Source organism: Nothobranchius furzeri, chromosome 6 (genome assembly GCF_043380555.1).
Source record: "Nothobranchius furzeri strain GRZ-AD chromosome 6, NfurGRZ-RIMD1, whole genome shotgun sequence".
Classification (NCBI taxonomy): Eukaryota; Metazoa; Chordata; class Actinopteri; order Cyprinodontiformes; family Nothobranchiidae; genus Nothobranchius; species Nothobranchius furzeri.
In genome coordinates, this window is record NC_091746.1 from 79,935,931 (window position 1) to 79,956,518 (window position 20,588).

Sequence of the window (20,588 nt, forward strand, 5' to 3'; positions counted from 1 at the left end):
AATGATTCAGAGTAACATTTATCCCTTTGATGCATGAATTATGAAATCTTCAATGATTTTTTTTTCATTCATCTTTAGGTGTGAATGAAACAAATTTCAACAAATATTTTTTGTAACATTTAATAATTTACAAATAATTTATTACATGCCCACCTCAGTGGACAGCGTGCATTCTGAACATGAAATATGTTGGCTTGACTTACTGAAGGCCAAATGGAGGGGCTCAAATGCAATCAAGTCTTCAACAGCTGTGCTTAATAACAAAAAATAAATAAATAACAATTTTGAGTACCTGTCCACTGTAGTGACCATTATGCATCAAAGGGTTAATTCATCATTTTATTGATTTCCAAATTAAACCTTAAATTTTGAAAACAGAAAGAGTCCATGTTTCTTTTTTTTTTCACTTTTTAATTTTATTCATCTAAATCTACATGCAAGAGGGAATCTTCATGCGTGTTTTTAGAAATGTTAAAGTTAGAGTAAACACAATCAAGTAGAACAATATTATATGAATTTAGGAGACAGGAAACAGAACAGTTTACACATGAATAACAGAGCTGAAACAAACACAGAGTGCTTTTATTTTTTCATTTATTCTTGCTCAATTTCAGATTTTATTTTCCTGCTGGAGCAGCTGTAGTTAGTAGTTGTTGTAAAAGTAGAAAGTACTGCAACATCTGTGAATCCCCCATGAACTGAAAAAAAAAAATAAATAAACATTGTGAGACACAAGGCAGAGGAGCCTCAGGAATCATACAGCTACACACGTGGTGTAAAATTTTTTAGTTTTTTTATTTTATTTGCATCTAATAAATTCTTACTCACCTGAGGGTTCCAGCCCCACTGCTTCATAGAAAATAAAAAAAAAACATTGTAAGACACAAAGCAACAGCCCTTCAGGAATTATGCAATACAAGTGACTAGCATGACGAAGAGACATGTGGTGTCAAAAATGTTTTTATATTTGCATCTAATAAATTCTTACTCACCATATTCCTGTTCCACTGTTTCATAGAAAATAAAAAGAACATTGTAAGACACAAGACAAATGACCTTCTGGAATTATACAGTAAAAGTGACATCCTGATTTGAGATTAAGAGACGGAAAGAACATGTACCCTCTCCCCGGAGTTGGATCGGGCAAATCGCTCGTGTTCCAGCTGTGGAAAACACAAGATGTTAAACGGGATCTGCAAGGATTTTGTTTCAGTCATGAAAGCAAACATTCATAATGAAAAACTTCAAACATTTTGAAAGGATGTAAACATAGAGATGATGAATCCCTTTTTACCATGATCTTTATTTCTCTCAGTGACTGTGCAAACTTTAGACATTGTCATTGTATTGAAAATGTATGATAAAATCTATTCTGCATTTTATCCAGTGTTGCTGATCTTTTGCACGGACCATTTCTGGAATTTGTTGCTGGCAAATCATGTATTTTAATAAGTATGAGAAATCATTTGAGAAAAAAAAACTTAAATGTCACCAGTTTGTTATGTTTGCAATAAAACAAACATAAAAGTCATCATGTAAATGATGGTGGTTTTAAAAACTTGCTTATATTTGTTGACACAACCTGATTTTTCAGGAGGTTTATTTATTTATTTATTTATTTTGCCAAATAATCTCTTAACATTTACTATGGTAAAGTCAAACTTACAGGTTTAGCCATAGTGAGGCAAAGGAAGCATCCAAGAACAAGCAGAACCTTCAGCATCATGGCAGTGATCTCAGCTGCAAAGACCAAAAGAAATTGAAGTGAACATTCAGGTTCAAGTAAATAAAATAATATATATAAAATAATATACATACCGTTGAGTCTGTTTGGCTTCAGTGAACTGTCAAGGGTCAAGAGGACCAGGATGTTGTTTTCATGTTGGTTTGAATGCTGGACGTCTCATATATATAGTACTTGCAACCTGACTGTTGGGAAACGGCATGCATTAAAAGATTTTCCATCTTCACCCTTCAGAGTGTTTTGACACAGATACCACGCCTGGAAGGCAAATCAACTTGTTACGCTTCAGTGTGACAAATCATTTTATCCATTGTGGTTGGATGCATTAGCTGATATTTCTGCATAACTTCTCAAGTTTTGGACTAATGGCTTGTGCTCTTACAAGAGTTTCATCCACTGTCATGACTTAATGGCATTTCTATGTATTTTTATTTTTTATTTTTGTTCCCACTTGAAATCATTTTGTGGTTGTTGACAAAAACAAAAGTCAGCAAAATAATTACATAAGAAGGCACACCTGTGAGTCTTACCCAACTAGGTTTCCAAACAGGTCCAGAAAAATATGGGAACAAAGAGACCAGTGGATGTGGTCACGTTGCCAAAAAAACAGAAGATTAAGTATCTGAATCAATAAAAGTTTGTTAGTATTATGTATTTTTCAGTTTCTAAAATTTGCATTTTTAGGGTTTTCTGGAAGTTCTCTAGTGCGGTGAGGGCCTGCGTCCTCCTTTTGGCTAAAGAAAGCGACATTGTTTCAGAGGCGCTAATCACGCTAGCTTAAAATCAATAAAGGCATAAAATGGGGAACTCCTTTAAGGGTCTTCAATACCTGATTCAGGTTTCTAGAGATGCTCCTGAGACAATCCATCTTGTAATAGGTTTTAGTTAGGCCATGTTCTTGTAGTCAGTTTATGTAAAACTGAATATCCTTCCCCTGTCCAACTAGGAAACAAAGGTAACACTTTACAGTAGTAATAATATATTCCTATATGTCCTTAAAGTTAGCACAAAGGGCCAGGGAAGTGTCGGTTTAGTTATTCATTACTTAGTAGCAACATTAATATAAAGCTGTTGTTAAACTTTATTTAATAATTAATCAATGCTTAATAACGCACCAAGTAGCTTTAATAAAGGGACCCTCACTGTAAAGTGTTACCAAACAAATTTGGGCCCACACCACCTCGTTTTCAGCATAAATATAAATAAACAAATCCAGTGCATTGTGAAGCGCATTCATCAGCATTCAAAGCTTGTAAATGGCCTGTTTTTGAAAAAGCCCCCTCCTGAGTCCAAGAACCCCAAGGTGCTCACAACACAACCAGTCATTCACCAATGCATGCACACACACACACACACACACACACACACACACACACACACACACACACACACACACACACACACACACACACACACACACACACACACACACACACACATTCACACACACACACACACACACACACACACACACACACACACACACACACACACACATTCACACCCTGGTAGTGATGAGCTACAATGTAGCCACAGCTGCCCCCACCCCCAACACGCGATCGTTCATGTCGGCTCATTTCCTTTCATGCTTTCTGTCGTTTATTTGTGCCGGATGTGTTTCGCTGCTGCGGAGCGCATCACCTGTTTCGTCCTCCGGTGAGTTCACCTCACTGGTGCGCGCAGCGCGCTCTCCCACAATTTTTTTCAGTTGATAGATCATTTTTAACTGCAATTTAAAGGAAACTCATAAGGTGAAAAAATTTGAAGCCAGGTATTTTTCTTTAGGATTGAGAGGAGATGCAGGACGATAATAGAGACAGGACTGATAAATAGTCAAATAAAAACAAGTTAGTTATTGTACCTGGTGGTTGCAACAAACAGACACCACTGAAAATAATCAGAAGTGAGGAACAGAAAATGAAATGATTCTTTCAAGGTCAAGGTCAGTTTTATTTATAGAGCGCATTTACAGCAGCAAAGCTACACCCAAAGCGCTGTACAAGGTAAAACAAATCAACAATAAAAACCTAAAATAAGATGAGCACACAACAGTCACAATCTATAATAATAACTGTTAAACTATTATGATGCTCAAGTCAACCTGCATTAAAAGCAGATTAAAAAAATGTGTCTTAAGAAGGGATTTAAAATGCTCTAGATTCTGTGTGGTCCTGATGTCGAGAGGTAGCTTGTTCCACAGTTTAGGACCAACCACAGAGAAAGCTCTGTCGCCGCGAGTCTTGTGGCGGGTTTTTGGAACTGTTAAAAGAGCTTGAGAGCTGGACCTCATGGTTCAGGCAGTGCCGTAAACGGACAACAGCTCAGAGATGTAAACTGGGGCCAGGCCATGAAGGGGTTTACAAACAAAAAGTTAAATTTTGAAATGGATCCTGTAAGAGACAGGAAGCCAATGGAGAGAGGCCAGACCTGGAGATATGTGGTCCCGCTTGCTGACTGGCACCAGCAAGCGGGCCGCTGCGTTTTGGACCAGCTGACGGTGTGGGGAGGACTGGTCCAGGCCAGAATACAGGGAGTTGCAGTAATCCAATCGGCAAGACACGAGCAGGTGGGTGACATGTTCGAGGACATTAGCAGGAAGGTATGGCTTCACCTTTGCTATCTGCCTTAAATGATTAAAACCTGATTGGACCACTGCACTCACCTGTCTGTGAAGATTAAAAAAAACGTCTAAAACCACACCAAGGTTTTTAACACAGGGCTTTAGAAAACCAGAACAAGGACCAAGAGGACCAACAGCGTTGTTTAGGACTGCGACACAGTAAAATTTCAGTTTTTTTGGTTGTTGATCTTAAGAAAATTAATGTTTGACACATTTTGAGCACTCCAGTAATGAGCCAATTGACCTGGCATCAATAAGTGGCAAAAAGATCTGAAGGTCATCAGCGAAACAGTGAAAAATTATTTTATACTTCTCAAAAATAGAGCCTAAGGGGAGCATATACAATGTTTAGAGCAGCAGGAACTCTGAGAGTTTGCAGGCGCACCAGTGAGTTTGCGGCCGGGGGTGGGGGGGTGGAGTAAAGATGCAAAATCTACCATTGTTAAAAGAATTGTGTTAACTTAGAAAACATGGGTGCAATTTTAATTACTTGTCAACTTTTTTCTCCAACTTTGACTGCTGCACAAAAAAATAAAAATAAAAAAGACTGCAGCTCGCGTGGGCCCCCTTGTGGCTGTGGGCCCCTGGTCCTGTGCCCAGTTTGTCCGTATTATAATCCGGCCTTGCTCCAACCACCACCATCAACAGCAGCATTCTCTGCCGGGAGCCGGGATCGATCCTGCTGCCCTCTGATTACTGGGCAACCCGTTCCACCTCCTGGGCTACGGCTGCCCAAAGGTATAAATGGCAGTGGCTCCCCAAATCATCAGCATCCTTGCTGAAAAACTAAGTGGCAACATTAACCACCCCTAACATCTTCTTTCACCTGTGGTCTTCTACATAGTAAAAACAGGTTGTACATGTGATGTCAGAGCATTTTTGTCCCGGGCAGTGACATTACAACAAACCTCGTAAATTTACGTCCACAAGCAAATGCTGAAATTGGAGAATTCTTAAATCTCCCCTTTGGTCGGAGGTTTTGGAAAGAATCGTTTTTGGTGTTGTTCATCTTCACTTTCATGAGGATGATGGGCCAGATCATAGAAAAAACATTTTCATTTCGTGGCTTACCTAGCTATGTGTGTACAGGGTGATGCAAAGCGTGGCTAAGACCAAAACTACGTGCAGGGATAGTGTACATGGACATGTAAGCCAAGTATGGCCTGGAGGTCCCACAATCAAAGTGGGTGTCTCTTTTATGGCTGATTCAAAAAATAGCTACAGTGTACTGTAGGAGTTTCTAATCCAAACTGAAAAACAGGTGATGGCTAACCAATCAGACATCGTGGTGGTTGACAAACAGCAGACAAAGGCAGTGCTCATAGATTTAGTCATTTCAAGTCACAGCGGCATTAGTAAATAGAACAGGAGATGCCCAAGCTTTGCTTTAACTTGCTCTAGTGTTGCAGAATCTGAGCCAGGTTTGCTGTAAGCACCACTGTTAAGAGGCTACATGCAAATTCCTAGTAATCTTATCCACACTGCCACTGTTTGCCCTTTTGAAGTTCCTGTTTAACCTTCTAGAATACTCTGCTTTGCATGTTCCACCTTATTGCAGAATTTGCTCTTTGCTTCTGAGGAACTGTGATTACTTTTGCCCCGACTGATTCACCTGAAGGGGAAGCAGGTTCAACCATATCAAGCTATGATTCTTACCTGAAGAACATGTGTGATGTGTGTGGTTTAACACGATACAACCATGCTTTTTGCATGGGTGTGTCCCCAAACATGCATGTATGTCACTTTGGACTCAATCTATTATTTTGATGTGCCAATGTGAGTGTGTGTGGTTTATTTTAAGGCTCACTGAATCATTTTTATTCTCGTGTTTTGTTTTTATTTTCTTTGCAGCTGACCCGGAAACCACACTGGGGGCATCAGTGGTGCGGAACGGCAGCAAGACAGTTTACTTGCATTCTTCGCTGTTATTACACTGTACGTTTAAAGTATTTAGACAGATTTTCAGTTGATGCGATATAAGTACAGTACCCGCATTTTTTTGCGGCGCATCAATCCGCACCGTGGAGAATCTCAGACGCGGCGTGAAACCTTCCCTGTCCTCCTCACTGGACTTGCGAGATCACAAAATTCCTCGAGACGGCAAAGGTCACAGTTTGCTTACGTCACCCACCATTTAACCAATAAGAAGATGGAGATCGCATTTTATATCACTGTTTGATGCTGTGTAAAATGTTCCTCTCCACTGCCAGGATTAAAGCCATGAAAAACACACTGTTGCACTTCTCAAAAGTGGGAATAAAGAAGCCATTAGGTGACATGATTTGAACAAATAGGATATCGTATTGCTGCAATAGTCTTTCGTTTTAAAAATTACCTAACTTTTCAACGGTAATTCAATGTGCTTTTTAAGGAGCAAGAACAGCCAGATTAAAATACACAAATAAATATACATCAGATTAAATGCACAAATTAAATTCAGATTTAAGAATCAGATAAAAGGTTACTAGAGTTGGGCCACATTTGAGGTCACGAGGACGCTGATTCCATCTATGTGCAGCGCATTAGCTAAATGCAACTTCACCCTGTTTGGTTCTGACCCAGAGTATAAGCTGACCGTTTCCTAAGGATCTCAGAGCTCTGCTGGGCGTATAAGGCAGTCCTGGTCCTAGATAACCACTATTCAGCATGTTTTAATTGTTTCCCTGCTTCATTCACCTTTTCAGCAACGCATGAAGCTTTGCTGAAGCCTGTTAATCACCTGTTGAATAAAATCAGGTGCTTTGAAGCAGAGAAACCTGTAAAGCATGCTGGATCGTGACTTTGTAGGACCGGAGTTGCCTCCCCCGCTGCAAGGAGATCTGACATGTATTTTGGTCCCAAGCCATGGAGAGATTTATAAACCAGTAGAAGCACTTTGAAATCAACTCTGTAGTTTACTGGTAGCCAGTGTAGAGAACAGGAGTGATGTGCTCAGTTCTAGTTTACGTTCTTGGTTTTGTTGCAATTTTTTTTACTCCATACTGGATTATTTCACCCAAACCATTTTTCAAGATTAAAGTGAATTTCTAACGGAAATAAAGCTACAGATTTTTAAAAAAGGAAGTCCGCAAAACATTCCACTTAGAATTTTTATTTGCTAGATACATTCAACAATATTTTTTTAACCACATTTGGAACAACCAGTATGATTGTCGTGGAAAACCTCAGATTAAGACAACACTATTTAAAACTGAAGAGAAAGCGCATGTAACACATGTAAAATATAGTGTTGATGTCATGACTCCACTGGTTGGCGGTTTGTTCCATTTAAGACTTTATGTTGCAGCTTTGACGGTAGTAGTCGTTGGCACGGTTGTAGTTGCTGTAGTAGTTGTAGTTGGAACCGTAGTTGTAGTGGCTACCGTAGTTGTAGTTGCAGTAGTAGTCGTAGTTGGAACCGTAGTGGTGGTTGCAGTAGTAGTTGTAGTTGGAACCGTAGTGGTGGTTGTGGCAGCCGTGGTTGTAGTCCGAGTCATCTTAATGAGTTTTATTAAATTGATCAGATTGAGCAAGGAACCAAAACGGTTCCCCATACCCATGCCCATACCAAAACCCTTGAAGAAAAACAGAAATATTGTCAGAGACACAACTGGTGACTCATGAAGTTAGGAGTGTAAAAGGTTCTTTTGTGGGTTGATATCAGAGGACAGGACACTCACCCGCTCTCGTGAGCGAGCAACTCGCTGATGCCCCATCTGGTCCTCCACCAGGTCCTCAACCGGGTCCTCCATCTGGTCCTCCACCAGGTCCTCAACCGGGTCCTCCATCTGGTCCTCCACCTCGTACTCTAGTTGGTGCTCCATCTGGTGCTTCATCTGTAAAAACGCAACAGTTGAAAGTTTTATTCTTTGCAGGAAGCATGAACCAATTTTGTGTTACCACATCAGTTTTACTTGTTAATCTAAGTTGGGTATTTGTCCTTAATCTGGACAGTATTCTAAAAATTGAAAAGTATGCAAAAAGGGGTTAGTAGGACAAATAAATATGAGCAATTAAATAAGCAGTGATTGTAATTATGAAGTGTTTCACTTTTATGCCTAAACTTCATCATTTTTGCCGAAATGTCCTGAAGGATCCAAGCCTTGCAAGGAGTACATTTAATCAAAAGAGACAAAGTTATAGAGACAAAACATGAGATTTTACAAGTTCATGTCTGAAATAAACAAACAAATAAATGTTAAATTAAAGTAATTTAGTGTTTATTATTATTATTATTATTATTAATAATAAATTACAGCTTGTCCAGAACTCTAGCTAAATAAATGTGTCTTTCAGCTGAGGAGGAGTATGTTTTGTGATGAAGTCTGACTTACAGGTTCAGCCACAATGAGGCTTAGGAGGCAGCCAAGAACGAGTGCAACCTTCAGCGACATCTCTCCGTCTGGAATCAAAGAGAAATCATTTGCCTTCGGTAAACTTACTTTTAAACCTAATTGAAAAGTTCTAGCATCCATTCAAAGTCTTTACCTTCAAGTAGTCTCAGCCTCAGGTAACTGCTTCACAATTGGATGTGGAAGTTGTGATGCCGCTGTGAGTGTCGGACGTCTCTTATATATAGTACATGAGCTGAAGTGTTGGGAAACTGCTCGCATTAAGAGATTTTCCACCTTTGGATTTCAGTGTCTGGCTAATGTTTATCAACAGAAACCACACCTGGACAGGAGGATGTAAGTTTGTTGAACTTTATAACAAGCTCTTCATCAAGAACAGTAAATACATTTTTACCCTTCAATCATATTGATGAACTATTGAAAACACACGCATTTGATTAGGTTGGCTCTTTTTCCATCCCTTAGTATGATCAAATCTGTAAACAGATGTAGCTTATTAAGCACAACTGATCCTGTGATTACAAAGAAAGCAACAGCACTGATAAATGAGCATAATTTGGGTCACATAACGATGGGACAGCATTTCAAAGCTGGAGTTGTATTTAGTCGTCGGTAGTCAGATTGTCATCATCATGTTTTGTTACCAGGCAGAGAAAACAAAATTAATTAGACAGACTTAGCCAACAACATGTGAAGTAACTTGTTCTGAACCTATTTCAGAGTGACTAACACGCTGGAACATTTCTGAGAATTGCATTATGGCTCTTTACACAGGAGTGAGACTTGGTTCACACAGCCATCCTAATTTAAATGTAATCATGTTTATAATCAGCATCATTTTAAATGTTCAGCCATTGATTAAATGAATGAAAATATCTCTGAAGCATTTTCACTGCGATGCATGACAGAAAGTAAATGTAATATTTATTCTGGATATTTTAAAATTTTTAACTTTTACCTTTTTTTCCCAGATGTAAATTTTAATTTTTAACTTTTACTTCTGTTTTTTCCTTTTGTTTTTGTTTGTTTTGTTTATGCAATGCTTTAAAAAAATTTAAACCATACAGCACATTTCCATTACTGATGGATTAATCCTAAAAAGAAGCAGAAAGCTTATTTCACATTTCCTTTGATTTTATTATTAAAAATTCTTTACAACCTGTGTATCACTGATGATGATAATAATAATAATAATAATAAGAAGAAGAAGAAGAAGAAGAAGAAGAGGAAGAATTTTCCAGGAAGCAGTCACTGATATCCTTTACTGACACTGAAATATGAAGAAAAATGTTAGTATTAGTAAAGTTTATTTATACCACACATATTAGAAAGAAATATCACAATGATTATCAAAACAAATCATAAAGCAATAAATTGATCACAAACTAAACAACAAAATCATAAAATAAAAATGAAAGATAAAGTCAGAAACCAAAAAACTGTTAAAAATCAGTTTTAGATAAAATAGTAAAGTCACAAAATCATACAATGATCATTAATCAAAATACAAATATATCATGAAATTCATGAAAGATAATAAAAAAAATAGGTAGATGGTAAAATATGCCGTAAATCTTTCCTGGTGCCGTCATGTGCAAATAGTTTTGACACAGCGGCGGTAAACATTGTTCAAGATTTTGTGGGTTTGTTGCACCGATAAGTGAGATTTTAGAGTTTTAGCTCAGTTGTTGTCCTGACTGGTGAAGCGTTCTCTCAGTCTGAAGAAGTTAGATTAAGTACAAAGAGAATAATATTTAGGCTTTTGGTTGAACCAAAAGATGTGGAATGATGAATTTTAAATTTACACATCACCCATTTAATTGACATTATCTGTTAAACTGCTTTTACTCATGTGTAGCTTGGTGGTATGGTGTCTACTGCAGGATCATTCACACACACCCCACACCTGAGTACATATATATGTACATGTCTATACATTGTGGCATATTTTTATACATTTTTGTACATTTTCTGTAAATACAAACTTTGTTTGATTGCTATGTATACAGAGCTATTTTGTCTTCTTCACCTTTTCCTTTTGCTATATGAGACGTGTAACCCTTAACTTTCTGATTTGTAGGATAATACACTTTTATTGCGTGAATTTGTGTATGTGTGAAAGGAGGATGGTGGTGAAGATGACTTCTATCTTGGAAAACCCCTTCCACCCTCTGTATCTCACTGTGGACAAAATGGACGGCATGCTTCAGAGGCAGACTGAGACATCCCAGATGTAAAACAGAACGCTACCGTAGGTCATTCATCCCCTCTGCAGTAAGAATGTGTAACTCCTCAGTTGAACTGGTACTGGCATTATCATGTTACACAATGACAACAACGCAATACTCAGTATGTGTTCAATATTGTGCAATACCAGAAAGGTACATGAATATGTCCGTGTCCCTTATGCTGCGTAGTGTAGAAAACACACGTTTCCTTTTCATGCATTGTTTTTATTGGTTGAAGGTTACAATAATAGCTTACTGTCCTTGTGTGTTTACCTGTAATCTTGTTATTGTTTTTCTTCTTCCTTTTCCCCTAAGTGTATGTGCTGCTGTAAACGAGTGAATTTCTCTACTGTGGGATTAATCGAGTCGATTCTGTTTTATTCTATTCAGTTCTGTTCTGTTATATGTACATTGTAACAATATTGTCTTGAAAGGTGCTATATGAATAATGTATCACTTACTTATTTACTATGTTTGATATTGTACATGAACATTGTCAGGGACCGAGCAGTAAAACTCCAGGACAGTAGTATAAAAAGAATATCTTCTCCATTTATTTCATAAAGAATGAAACAAAGTCAAAACAAAAACCGGGCCCAAAGGAAAAAATGGCCACAAAAATAACCTTAACTAAAAGTAACAAGCAACACTCTCCTAAAACTGAGACAGTGTTGCCAACTGTTTTTGACTGAAAGTAGCTGAAGTTCCCCCCAAAAGTCACTGGATGTCGCCAGATGACGTCACGTGCTACTTTACATATTGATGACGTCATCACGCCACATTAGCGTTCGTTTTCCCCATAGCATCTAATATATATATATATATATATATATATATATATAAGGACTAAAAGGGAGGAAAATAAAAACTATGTTATATGTTACAGTTATTAATTAGTATGATTAAAATGGCCCAAATTGCTTTGATATGTACAATAAATTCCAAAAGTATTAATAAAGTGACATTAAGACAGATATGGTGTGGTGATCCAAACAGTTCTGTTGTAGGATATAACTCAGACCTCCTGCTCTCCTCATTCTCACAGACATTTTCCTAAAAAGCTGTTTTTTTACACCTCATAGTTTCTAAAACTGCTCTGTTGTGTATTCTCTCCATCGTCATAATAACGGCGCACCGAGCAAAAGGGAGCGCGTGTCTCATAGTAGAACCATCCCTGTGTCACTGAAGGAAATTCAGATGAGCCACAGAGCTGCGTGTGTAAACGGGACGGTAGTTGAAACTCCCGATGACTGTATTTGCCAAATGCAGGAAAAGCCAAAGTGTCTGACGGCTGCAGAACCAGAGATCGCAGGTTGACGCCCGCGCCGTCTCTAGTAGAAGCGTGAGCCTGCAGCAATATGAAAGCAGCTGTACTCTGTCTTCAGCAGATCGGCCCGGCCGAAAATGGTTTATGATTGGTCAATCCTGCACATGTGCAGATTATCGTTCTCTCTTCTCCCGGAAGAACGGTTCAGAGTGCAAATGGTTTCTTTGTTGCTAATCTGTGTGGAATATCTACATGAAAGTTCTACAGAAAGTAGCAGCGGGTCCTGAGAAATGTCGCTAAGTTTGTCGCTAGGCGCTTTTTGGGAAAAAAAAAGCCGTTGAGGGGGGTCAAAAAGTCGTTAGGAACAGTGACAAAGTCGCTGAGTTGGCAACACTGGAGACACACAGGGGAATTTATGCACACAGGCTAGCCTACAGACAACGAGGAGGGGAGAGACAGGGGAAACACTAAGACAAACAGTAAATAAACCTAGGAAACTAAATCAACAAAGTATAACTACCACAAAAAAAGTTTAACTAATACATCCTAACAAAATCTGGTAAACTCAATGGAGCTTCAGAACGTCTGGTTTCTGGTTTCTTCATTATCAAGCTCCCTGCTTCCAGGAGCCAGATGGAATGTTCCACTTCCTGCATGGAGTTACACTGGGCGTGTCCCCTCTCTCTGCCAGTTCATCCAATCTCAGAATACAAATGAAAATAGTTAATGATCACATAAACTATATATAAGATAAATTACTAAATGTGTGCACCCATTAGTAAGTATCTTACAATATTGCAACAAAATGAAATAATAAACCAGCATGTAGAAAAAATAAATACTAACACTGAGAAATGGCTGGAGGAACCTCCACAAACATGTATAACTTTATATCTGTCTAGTTGCTCAGAAAATACTTACTGACGCCCCTAAAAGCTGTTGGAGCGCATTCTTCTGACGTAACACCCACACCAACACCACCCTGGAGCAGTTTACCAGATGTCTGTTTCTCTGACACACTGATATGTTGTAGTTGTTATTTTTCATTTGTTATTAATTACAGAAAATGTAGATATTTTCTTTGTATAAATGCAACTTAATGAATACACTTATCTATTTAATTTATAAAGCACCTGACGTCCTGTCATTTGTAAATCACTATGTGACCTTACTTAAGGATTAATATCTTTATTTCCACGTGTTTGGTTTGCTTGCAGGTGAAGGGACAAGCTGTTCAACAGCCTGACGACACCAACATCTTGTCAACACACCTTGCAGTTCGTGATGAAATTTGTTCTGTAGTAAAAGAAAAATCGGAGGATGCGGAAAAAATGTGGTCTGGTTTCCATTCAGCTTTTGCACCATGGATCAAAAATCATCAAGTCCAATCAAAGCATTTACACCAGTTGCGGTCTGACAAGTATCCAGATGCAGAACTCTAGAAAGTTTGAGCATGGAGTCAATTTTTTCAGGACTCAGTATACGGACTGTCATGAAGCTAAAGAAATCATGTCAGCCAGACAGGAAGTGATACACGAACCAGCAAGGTGCATTTGGTCAAATTTAAAATAAAGCCTGTGTGGCAGTATTTCTGCCTACTTTGTTTTAATATTGACAGCGGTATCAGTTCACAGAGAATGATAGTTAACGTTACTTTTACAGATGTATTTTTAAACATATCATGTCACATTTCAATCTTTAAAGTTAAGTTAAAGTCCCATTAGTTGTCAATTTGTTCTCCACATTTGACCCATCCCCTGGGGGTGCGGTGAGCTGCAGAGGCAGATGTGCTTGGGAACCCTTAGGTGATTTAACCCCCCAATCCAACCCCTTAAAGTTAGAATATGGAGCATTTTAATAAAAAGCTATAATGATACCTCACTGGGCATTTAGAGGTGTGCAGAGTGAATGTACAATTACTCCCTTAAAAGCTATATTTAAATAAATAATGAATTCAAATTTTATTTTGTCGGGCACGACACTGGGTTTATGTTTACATCTGGCAGCCACTAGAGGGCACCGTTGCACTAAAAAGTCCACTCAGCAAGGCAAGGTTGGGACTGTGTAAAATGGTACATATTGATGTAAAATAAACTCTTTAGTAGAAATTAGTCCTTATCCTGTACAATTTGTCTCTCAACATGGTGCTGGAACGTGTCAGCAGTGAACCAACATCCCAACGGCTGGAAAATGTGTCCTGTTGTTGCAATACCATCTCTGAACACCAGAGCTCGCCAGAGTGTCCATGTTCCATATTCAACTTTTCATGTGAGTGTCAAGCAGGGAGCCATTGGGTCCCATTTTTAAATTCTTCGGTGTGACCTGACCAGAATTTGGACCCCGATCTCCCAGTCTCAGAGCACACATCCATACCACTAGGCCCCTGAGCTTGTCTTTTAGTGCTGTCGTGAGAGCAGATATCCATAGATGATGAGCACATGAACTGCAGTCATTGTAAATTACACCATAAGGAAACTGGACGGCATCTCAAAAACGAAACGGGTCGTCAACTTTGCTGTCTGTGATTTCAGGCTGCTCAGGCTTCTGCTTGAAGGACAGAGGGTAAATAGTTAATGAGCTGGTTTGGTGAGGCCTGTAATGTTCATGCTCTGGATCTGTCTCTGCAGAAATAAACTCCCTCTGGAGAAAGGATGCTGCTGGTGGACACTGAAAATCCATCGACCTTTTGCACCGCCTTCTCGAACAGTTCCTACACCAAGCCTTTATAGAGGGCGCCAGGAGCTCTAAGCAGCACTTATGCTGGTATTTATCAGCTTACTCATAATATGTTGACATTGGTTATCATTTTTACTTCTGCTGGCCCTGTTAGTGACTCATGTAAGGTCAGCCAGAAAATGTAGCTCCTTAGATTTATTAGTTCATTTTAAAGAAGGGCAAACATTAATGCTCAGGCTGTTTGCTGGACGCCATAACTGAGCTCCTCCACCTCCTTGCTACTCATAGACTCATAAGCAGGATCATCTCCAAATGTTAAAATCTAATTTCCAGTTCATCTTGCAGGCAAGTCTTAGATGAGTGGTGTGTGGAAGAGGCTCATCATCGTATGGTATTTTACAGAGGAACTTGTTCAAATTTTAACAAAGGAGGGGCCCTGGACTTGAAATGAGTGTGAAGGTGCTACATTGTTCATGTTCTTTATGGTGATGCAGAATTAAAGAAAAGATTGCAAAAGGTTTTCATTTTCAAACTTTATTTGGTAGATGCAGTAACAGTGGTGGTCAGAGGCCGACTGGCAATCTGTGAGTTATGGGGAATCCCAGATGGCCAGTGGATGTGCTCTGGGTCACTGTCTGCGCAGACCCCCAACCCCGCTGATGCACACCACCTGGTTACTCCAGGGCTGAACTATCATCCCAGTCCGGCAACGGTGGTAGTTGCAGCTGTGGTTGCAGTCGTTGTTGGAGCTGTGGCCAAAGCTTGTTGAAGCAAGGTTAGAAGAGCCTGCAGGTATTGCGCATTAATCAGACCATTGTTCAGACCGTTGTTTGGACCCATGGCCTTCAAGAAAAAATAGCATCAATGTCAGGAACTCTGCAGAGGAACCTCTGAGAAAGACATTTTGGGTGATTTGGTTGTGAAGGACAGAAAAGACACTTACCCTCTCCACGGAGTTGGAACCAGAGCGTGAGCGGGCGACTCGCTGATGCACCCACTTCAGAAAACAGAATGTAAAGTAAAATAAAATACACTCAATCTAGTATTTCCTGTATAATTGTATACTTGTTAATCTATTTCTGTAATTTGGTTGTGCAAAAACACTTTAAATGTAAAAGCAGAATGCAAGAAATTTGTCAAACTTATAGTAATGATGCCAAAAAGACCATAGAATAACACATTTTGTGCAAAAATAGTATTGCAGAGTCTTTCACATAGAAAGGGATGTGGATTCGCTTTTTTAAATGAAAATGCATTTTAAAGGCTGCCAGAAGGAATGGATACATTCTAAATTATATTTAAAATATACAAAAATAACTGAGCAACGTAACCAAACGTACACTAGGCAAATGTCAGAGGAAGCGATCACCAACAGGTGTTTACACCTGGTTAGGTTGTAAAAAAATAAATAAAAAGAACTCACCTCGCTTAATTTGGGTCCACGTTTAGATTGATATTTATCGTTAGAGCTGACAAAGCGCTCATGATCCATCTGTAACAGGTTTGATATAATATGCATTAAATATTCAGAGTAATAAAATTGGTTATATAATGAAGTCACGCTTACAGTTTCAGCCAAAATGAGGCTCAGGAGGCATCCAAGAACCAGGGCAACCTTCAGCATGATTGTAGTGATCTCACCTGCTGGAGGGAAAAGAAATAAAATGTCTCACCTGAAAAACAAAGCTAACCTCCTGCATCTGTTGGAAATGTTTACCGTCAAGTCTTCTCTGCTTCAGTAAACTGTTCCTCTGATGGAGAGCTTGTTGAATTGTTGGTCTGAATGTTGGATCTCTCTTATTTATAAGACCAGGAGCTGAGCTGTTAAGCAACGGTACCATCAGGTAAATTCCCACCATTGCACTTTTTAGGCGTTGCTAATGATTGAGTAAATAAGATTTCTGATGTCATTATTGCATTATATTGGTCCAAGACAACCAATCCCTAATTGTAGGGATTTAGCAACCTAATCTTTAGTGTTGCTGGGATTACTTAAAGCTATAACACCCGGTGGGTTTTATAATTTTCCTCTGTCATAAGAAGGAAAGCTGACGTTTCTGCACAACGTGTTCAAAGTTAAGGTTTAAAACCTGCTATGTTGTTGCTCAATCATGTTTTCTTTTCAGTATTTCAGTTTTAGATTCAAAGTATTTCATTTTTCAACTAATTCTCTACTGGGTTTTTAAAGCTAAAAGGATGTCTTTAAACTTCAAATTTGTGTTAATATGTTTGTGTTTAAACATGAACTATGTAAGATTCAGGGCTCAGGGTGACCAACCCATGCATGTGGCCATTTAAACTTTATCCCATGTCATGTTCATGGGGGGGGGGGGGGGGGGGGGGGCATTCTTAAAGCTACAATGGCAAATTTGGAAATCAAGTGAGCTTAAATAAATGTTCCTACCTCTTAGCAATGTTCTAACATATAGCTATAAAAACATTGTGGAAATAAGAAAAGATTGCTAAAAATGAAGTGTTTCTCTAGCATTTGTCTAAAAACCTCAACCAATGACATGCTGCAGACCGAAGGCAACCATTGGACAGTCCGGCTGCCGGTCTCGCCAAACTGCAGCACTCCTACACTTCACTGGGTCCTCCACTCACTACACACTCGTGTGTTTACCAACGGAAGACCACAGGTGTGAGAGGTTCTCGGCTCAATAATATCAGAGAAGGAGAAACAGCTAGCTGCTACCGCTTCAACTTTAGGATAAACTACCAGAGTCCCAAAAAGAAAAACGCCATTTGAATTCACAGACAACAAAAGACGTTTGGAACTAGATAACAGTGACTGGTGTGTAGCGCTGTCTCTATTCCTCTTGAAGTGTGGCTTTCCGACTCTGGCAAAAGCATCACAGGGAAGACACCTGAGGGGAGGGGTGAGTGTTTGCTTGTTCTGTAAATTTGCTAAAGCAGCTTTAACTGTTTATTTTGACTGAAACCTGAAATAAATCTGCCCGTTGAACTCATATTTCCAACTGATTTAGGATTTATTTGAAACTGATTTCCTTGTAATGATCATTTTTTTGTGTTTGTCTGCCAGAAATGTTATTTATTCTTCATTTAACTGAAATGTCACACTGAGATTAAAAACCTAATTTTCAAGGAAGTCCTGGCTAAGAGGCAGCAAAAGTAATAAAAGACAATTAAAATAAAAAAAAAAACAATTAAAACAAGACCAAGACAGAATTTAAATATTTGACAGATTTTCTCATCTAATTTTCTTCTCATAAGCTTGAGTTTGTCTTCGAAACCTTAAACTATCATTTTAAAGTCTTTAAAAGGGTTAAAGATGTAAATCCTGTTTTGGAAATTAAAGAAAATGTTTGAAGAGGGAAGTTGCAATGAAACAAATACTATTCATTTGACAAAATTATTTATTTAACATGTTTGTGGGAGTAATAATAAAGTTTCAGTTAGGTTGGGACAAACACATTCATGCAGTTTTGCCTCAGTTGGTGCTTTTATTTTGTAGATGAGATCTAAGGCTCGAACAGGAAAGGGAAGCTGCCGTTAGCCTGGAGGGAGACAAGAAAAAGACAAACCGAGAAGCAGCTGTTAAAGTGGGCAAAATTAGCTTCCACAAATGATGACGTCAAAAAAACTGATATAAGATGTAAATGATGCAAAGTTTATGTTTAAACTTGTACTTCATCAATCCCAGGGCCAGTCGTGTCACCACGAGGATCAGGAGGGATGGTGGTGGACTCTTTCTGTGTCCCCGCGGCCCACGTCTGACAAGAAACACGGAGAAAGTTATTCTCTGATACAAAGTGTTGCACACCACTCACTGTAATCTCAGATTATTGACACAAAGTCAAAACAAAGGAGAGAACTCACTTTTTCTGTTGGAAGCTTTGGCTTAAAGCCCTGCTGAAATAGGAAAATGTCATATTATCAGCAGCATCTTGAGCTTAGAAACTTGAATTCAAGTGCAATCAGACGTTTCTTTCAGCGGTCAGCGCCACCAGCCGTCCACTAATAAAACATTTAACAAGTCTGGACACCAGACATGATTACAGCATGCTCACCTCCTCCACACCGCCGTGGCTCAACATCCGCAGCTGTGTTATTAACATTAAGTCCTTCTATTGAGTCATTGTCCCAGAAGAAGCTGCGCCTAACCCTTCACCTAATCCCACCCCATTTCATCAGTTGCAGATTACCTGCTTCTTCTTCTATTTTTTTTTTGATCATTTTACAGAAAAAATTTCAGCCCAGAAATTTTTTACAGAATTTGAAAGGATCGCTAAACTAACCTGTAGTGGGAGTTGTGGTCTTTGAGTGGTTCTTTCCAGGTTCTGCTGTCCGTTGTTAGGCAGTACAATAGGGTTCCTCCGCTGGGGGTAGACGTAAGGTGGTACAAAGTAAGGGTAACCCTGTAGAAACACATAAAAAAAGTGAAATTTTATTCAAAATATTTTAGGAATCTGCTCAAAAGGTCTGACTCCGTACCTGCTGCCTGGGAAACTGAGGAAATCCAAAAGATGGGTACTGAAAGGGTGGATACATCTATGGAGATGTTAAATTCCTCATTAGCTTATTCAGTCTTGCCACATTTCAAATAATGACACATTCACTGGCTTTATTGTTTCTTACCTGAGGAGTGTTTTGGGTCTGCTGAGGAACATTAGGATTGTTTGGGTCTTGTGGAGGCCCGAGCGGCTCCTGCTGCCCGTTGGGAAGAAGCACTGGAGTCAGCGGGTTGCCCTGATTGGGAAGCAGCAGCTGTGGGCCCTGGGGACCGAATGGACCTGCAACTTGAGGGTTCAGATTCACCACCTGTGGTGTAAGCAGGACCTCAGGAGTCTGCTGCTGCAGAACATACTGAGGGAATAACGAAGATGCCTGTAGATGGAGGAAATGTGAGTTATTTTTTTCAGTGAAATGCGGTGTACACAACCCACCACTATACAGCACGAGTGCTTGTGCACAGCCTGTACCTGCGTTTGTCCAAGAGCTGCAAGAGTTAACCCATTCAGTCTCAGGATCTGATCAATAAAAGGGTTAGGGTTAGGGTTGTGTAAATATGAATGAGATTCAGCAGAGAAACAAATATTCTACTTTGTTTTTACCTCATTGCTGTTGCTTGCAATAAGTCCAATCTGCAACTTTAAGGAACAATCACAAAAACAGTTATTCTATCGGCAAAGGATGCAAACTTTGTGCATAACACAGCTCAAAGTTTAAACTCACAGGCAAAGTGAAGCTTGACTGGAACAAACAGATCAACAGAAAGACCACTTGCAGCTTCATGGTGTCCTGCAGAGAAACATAAAGATTTAATATGAAATATGAATGAAAACCATTTACTGAAACAGAGTGCTCCACCTTAACGTTGCTCCTCTCTTCTTTACCTGCTCGGTTCTGTGTCTCCTCCTCGTCCAGATGCGGTTTAAATCCGCTGGATCCGAGCTGTTATAGTCCACCAACAGCCCACTCAGACAATGTGTGGTCAGAGTGACAGACGTCTCTCATGACAACCGACTCAGACACTTACAACACAAGACTGCTAAGTGTGTCATTAAGTATAAGTCATGTCTCTAAACATCAAGTCATGCTGCATGTTGGGTTGTTAAAGATTCTTAATTAAATCTCCAAATTGTCACTTTTTTTGCTTGCATTCGATTCTTTGCTGTGCATGTGTCAATTTTATGCAAGACCCGACTTGGAAGGTTTCTTGAATGAAGATTAAGCGCATATGTTAACTCTTTAGTGTGTA

The 20,588-nt window shown here is 39.2% G+C and overlaps 2 protein-coding genes and 1 long non-coding RNA gene across 5 annotated transcripts; all 3 read right to left on the bottom strand.

The window, feature by feature from the left end:
- Positions 1–394: 394 nt before the first annotated feature.
- LOC107375245 (uncharacterized) lies at positions 395–1,909 on the bottom strand. The gene is made up of 6 exons (XR_001571676.3): positions 1,819–1,909; positions 1,667–1,740; positions 1,122–1,163; positions 993–1,007; positions 829–849; positions 395–698 (listed from the first exon to the last, which is right to left on the bottom strand). It is a non-coding gene; the product is annotated as an uncharacterized lncRNA (long non-coding RNA).
- A 5,530-nt stretch (positions 1,910–7,439) lies between these two features.
- LOC107375360 (transmembrane channel-like protein) lies at positions 7,440–8,894 on the bottom strand. Its single transcript, XM_015943832.3, has 4 exons — positions 8,832–8,894; positions 8,678–8,745; positions 8,024–8,179; positions 7,440–7,918 (listed from the first exon to the last, which is right to left on the bottom strand). The coding sequence occupies exons 2-4, from the start codon at positions 8,735–8,737 to the stop codon at positions 7,640–7,642; spliced, it is 495 nt and encodes a 164-aa protein (XP_015799318.1). The 5' UTR covers positions 8,738–8,745; positions 8,832–8,894; the 3' UTR covers positions 7,440–7,639.
- A 9,331-nt stretch (positions 8,895–18,225) lies between these two features.
- odam (odontogenic, ameloblast associated) lies at positions 18,226–20,325 on the bottom strand. Of its 3 annotated transcripts, none has more exons than XM_015943665.2 (10): positions 20,224–20,325; positions 20,063–20,128; positions 19,942–19,977; positions 19,810–19,857; positions 19,466–19,714; positions 19,322–19,378; positions 19,126–19,245; positions 18,707–18,739; positions 18,517–18,600; positions 18,226–18,384 (listed from the first exon to the last, which is right to left on the bottom strand). In XM_015943665.2, the coding sequence occupies exons 2-10, from the start codon at positions 20,120–20,122 to the stop codon at positions 18,349–18,351; spliced, it is 723 nt and encodes a 240-aa protein (XP_015799151.1). In that variant the 5' UTR covers positions 20,123–20,128; positions 20,224–20,325; the 3' UTR covers positions 18,226–18,348. The 3 variants fall into 3 exon arrangements, with proteins under 3 accessions (XP_015799151.1, XP_054599486.1, XP_015799152.1); XM_054743511.2 differs by having other exon boundaries at positions 18,707–18,736; positions 20,224–20,322; XM_015943666.3 differs by having other exon boundaries at positions 20,198–20,236.
- Positions 20,326–20,588: the final 263 nt, after the last annotated feature.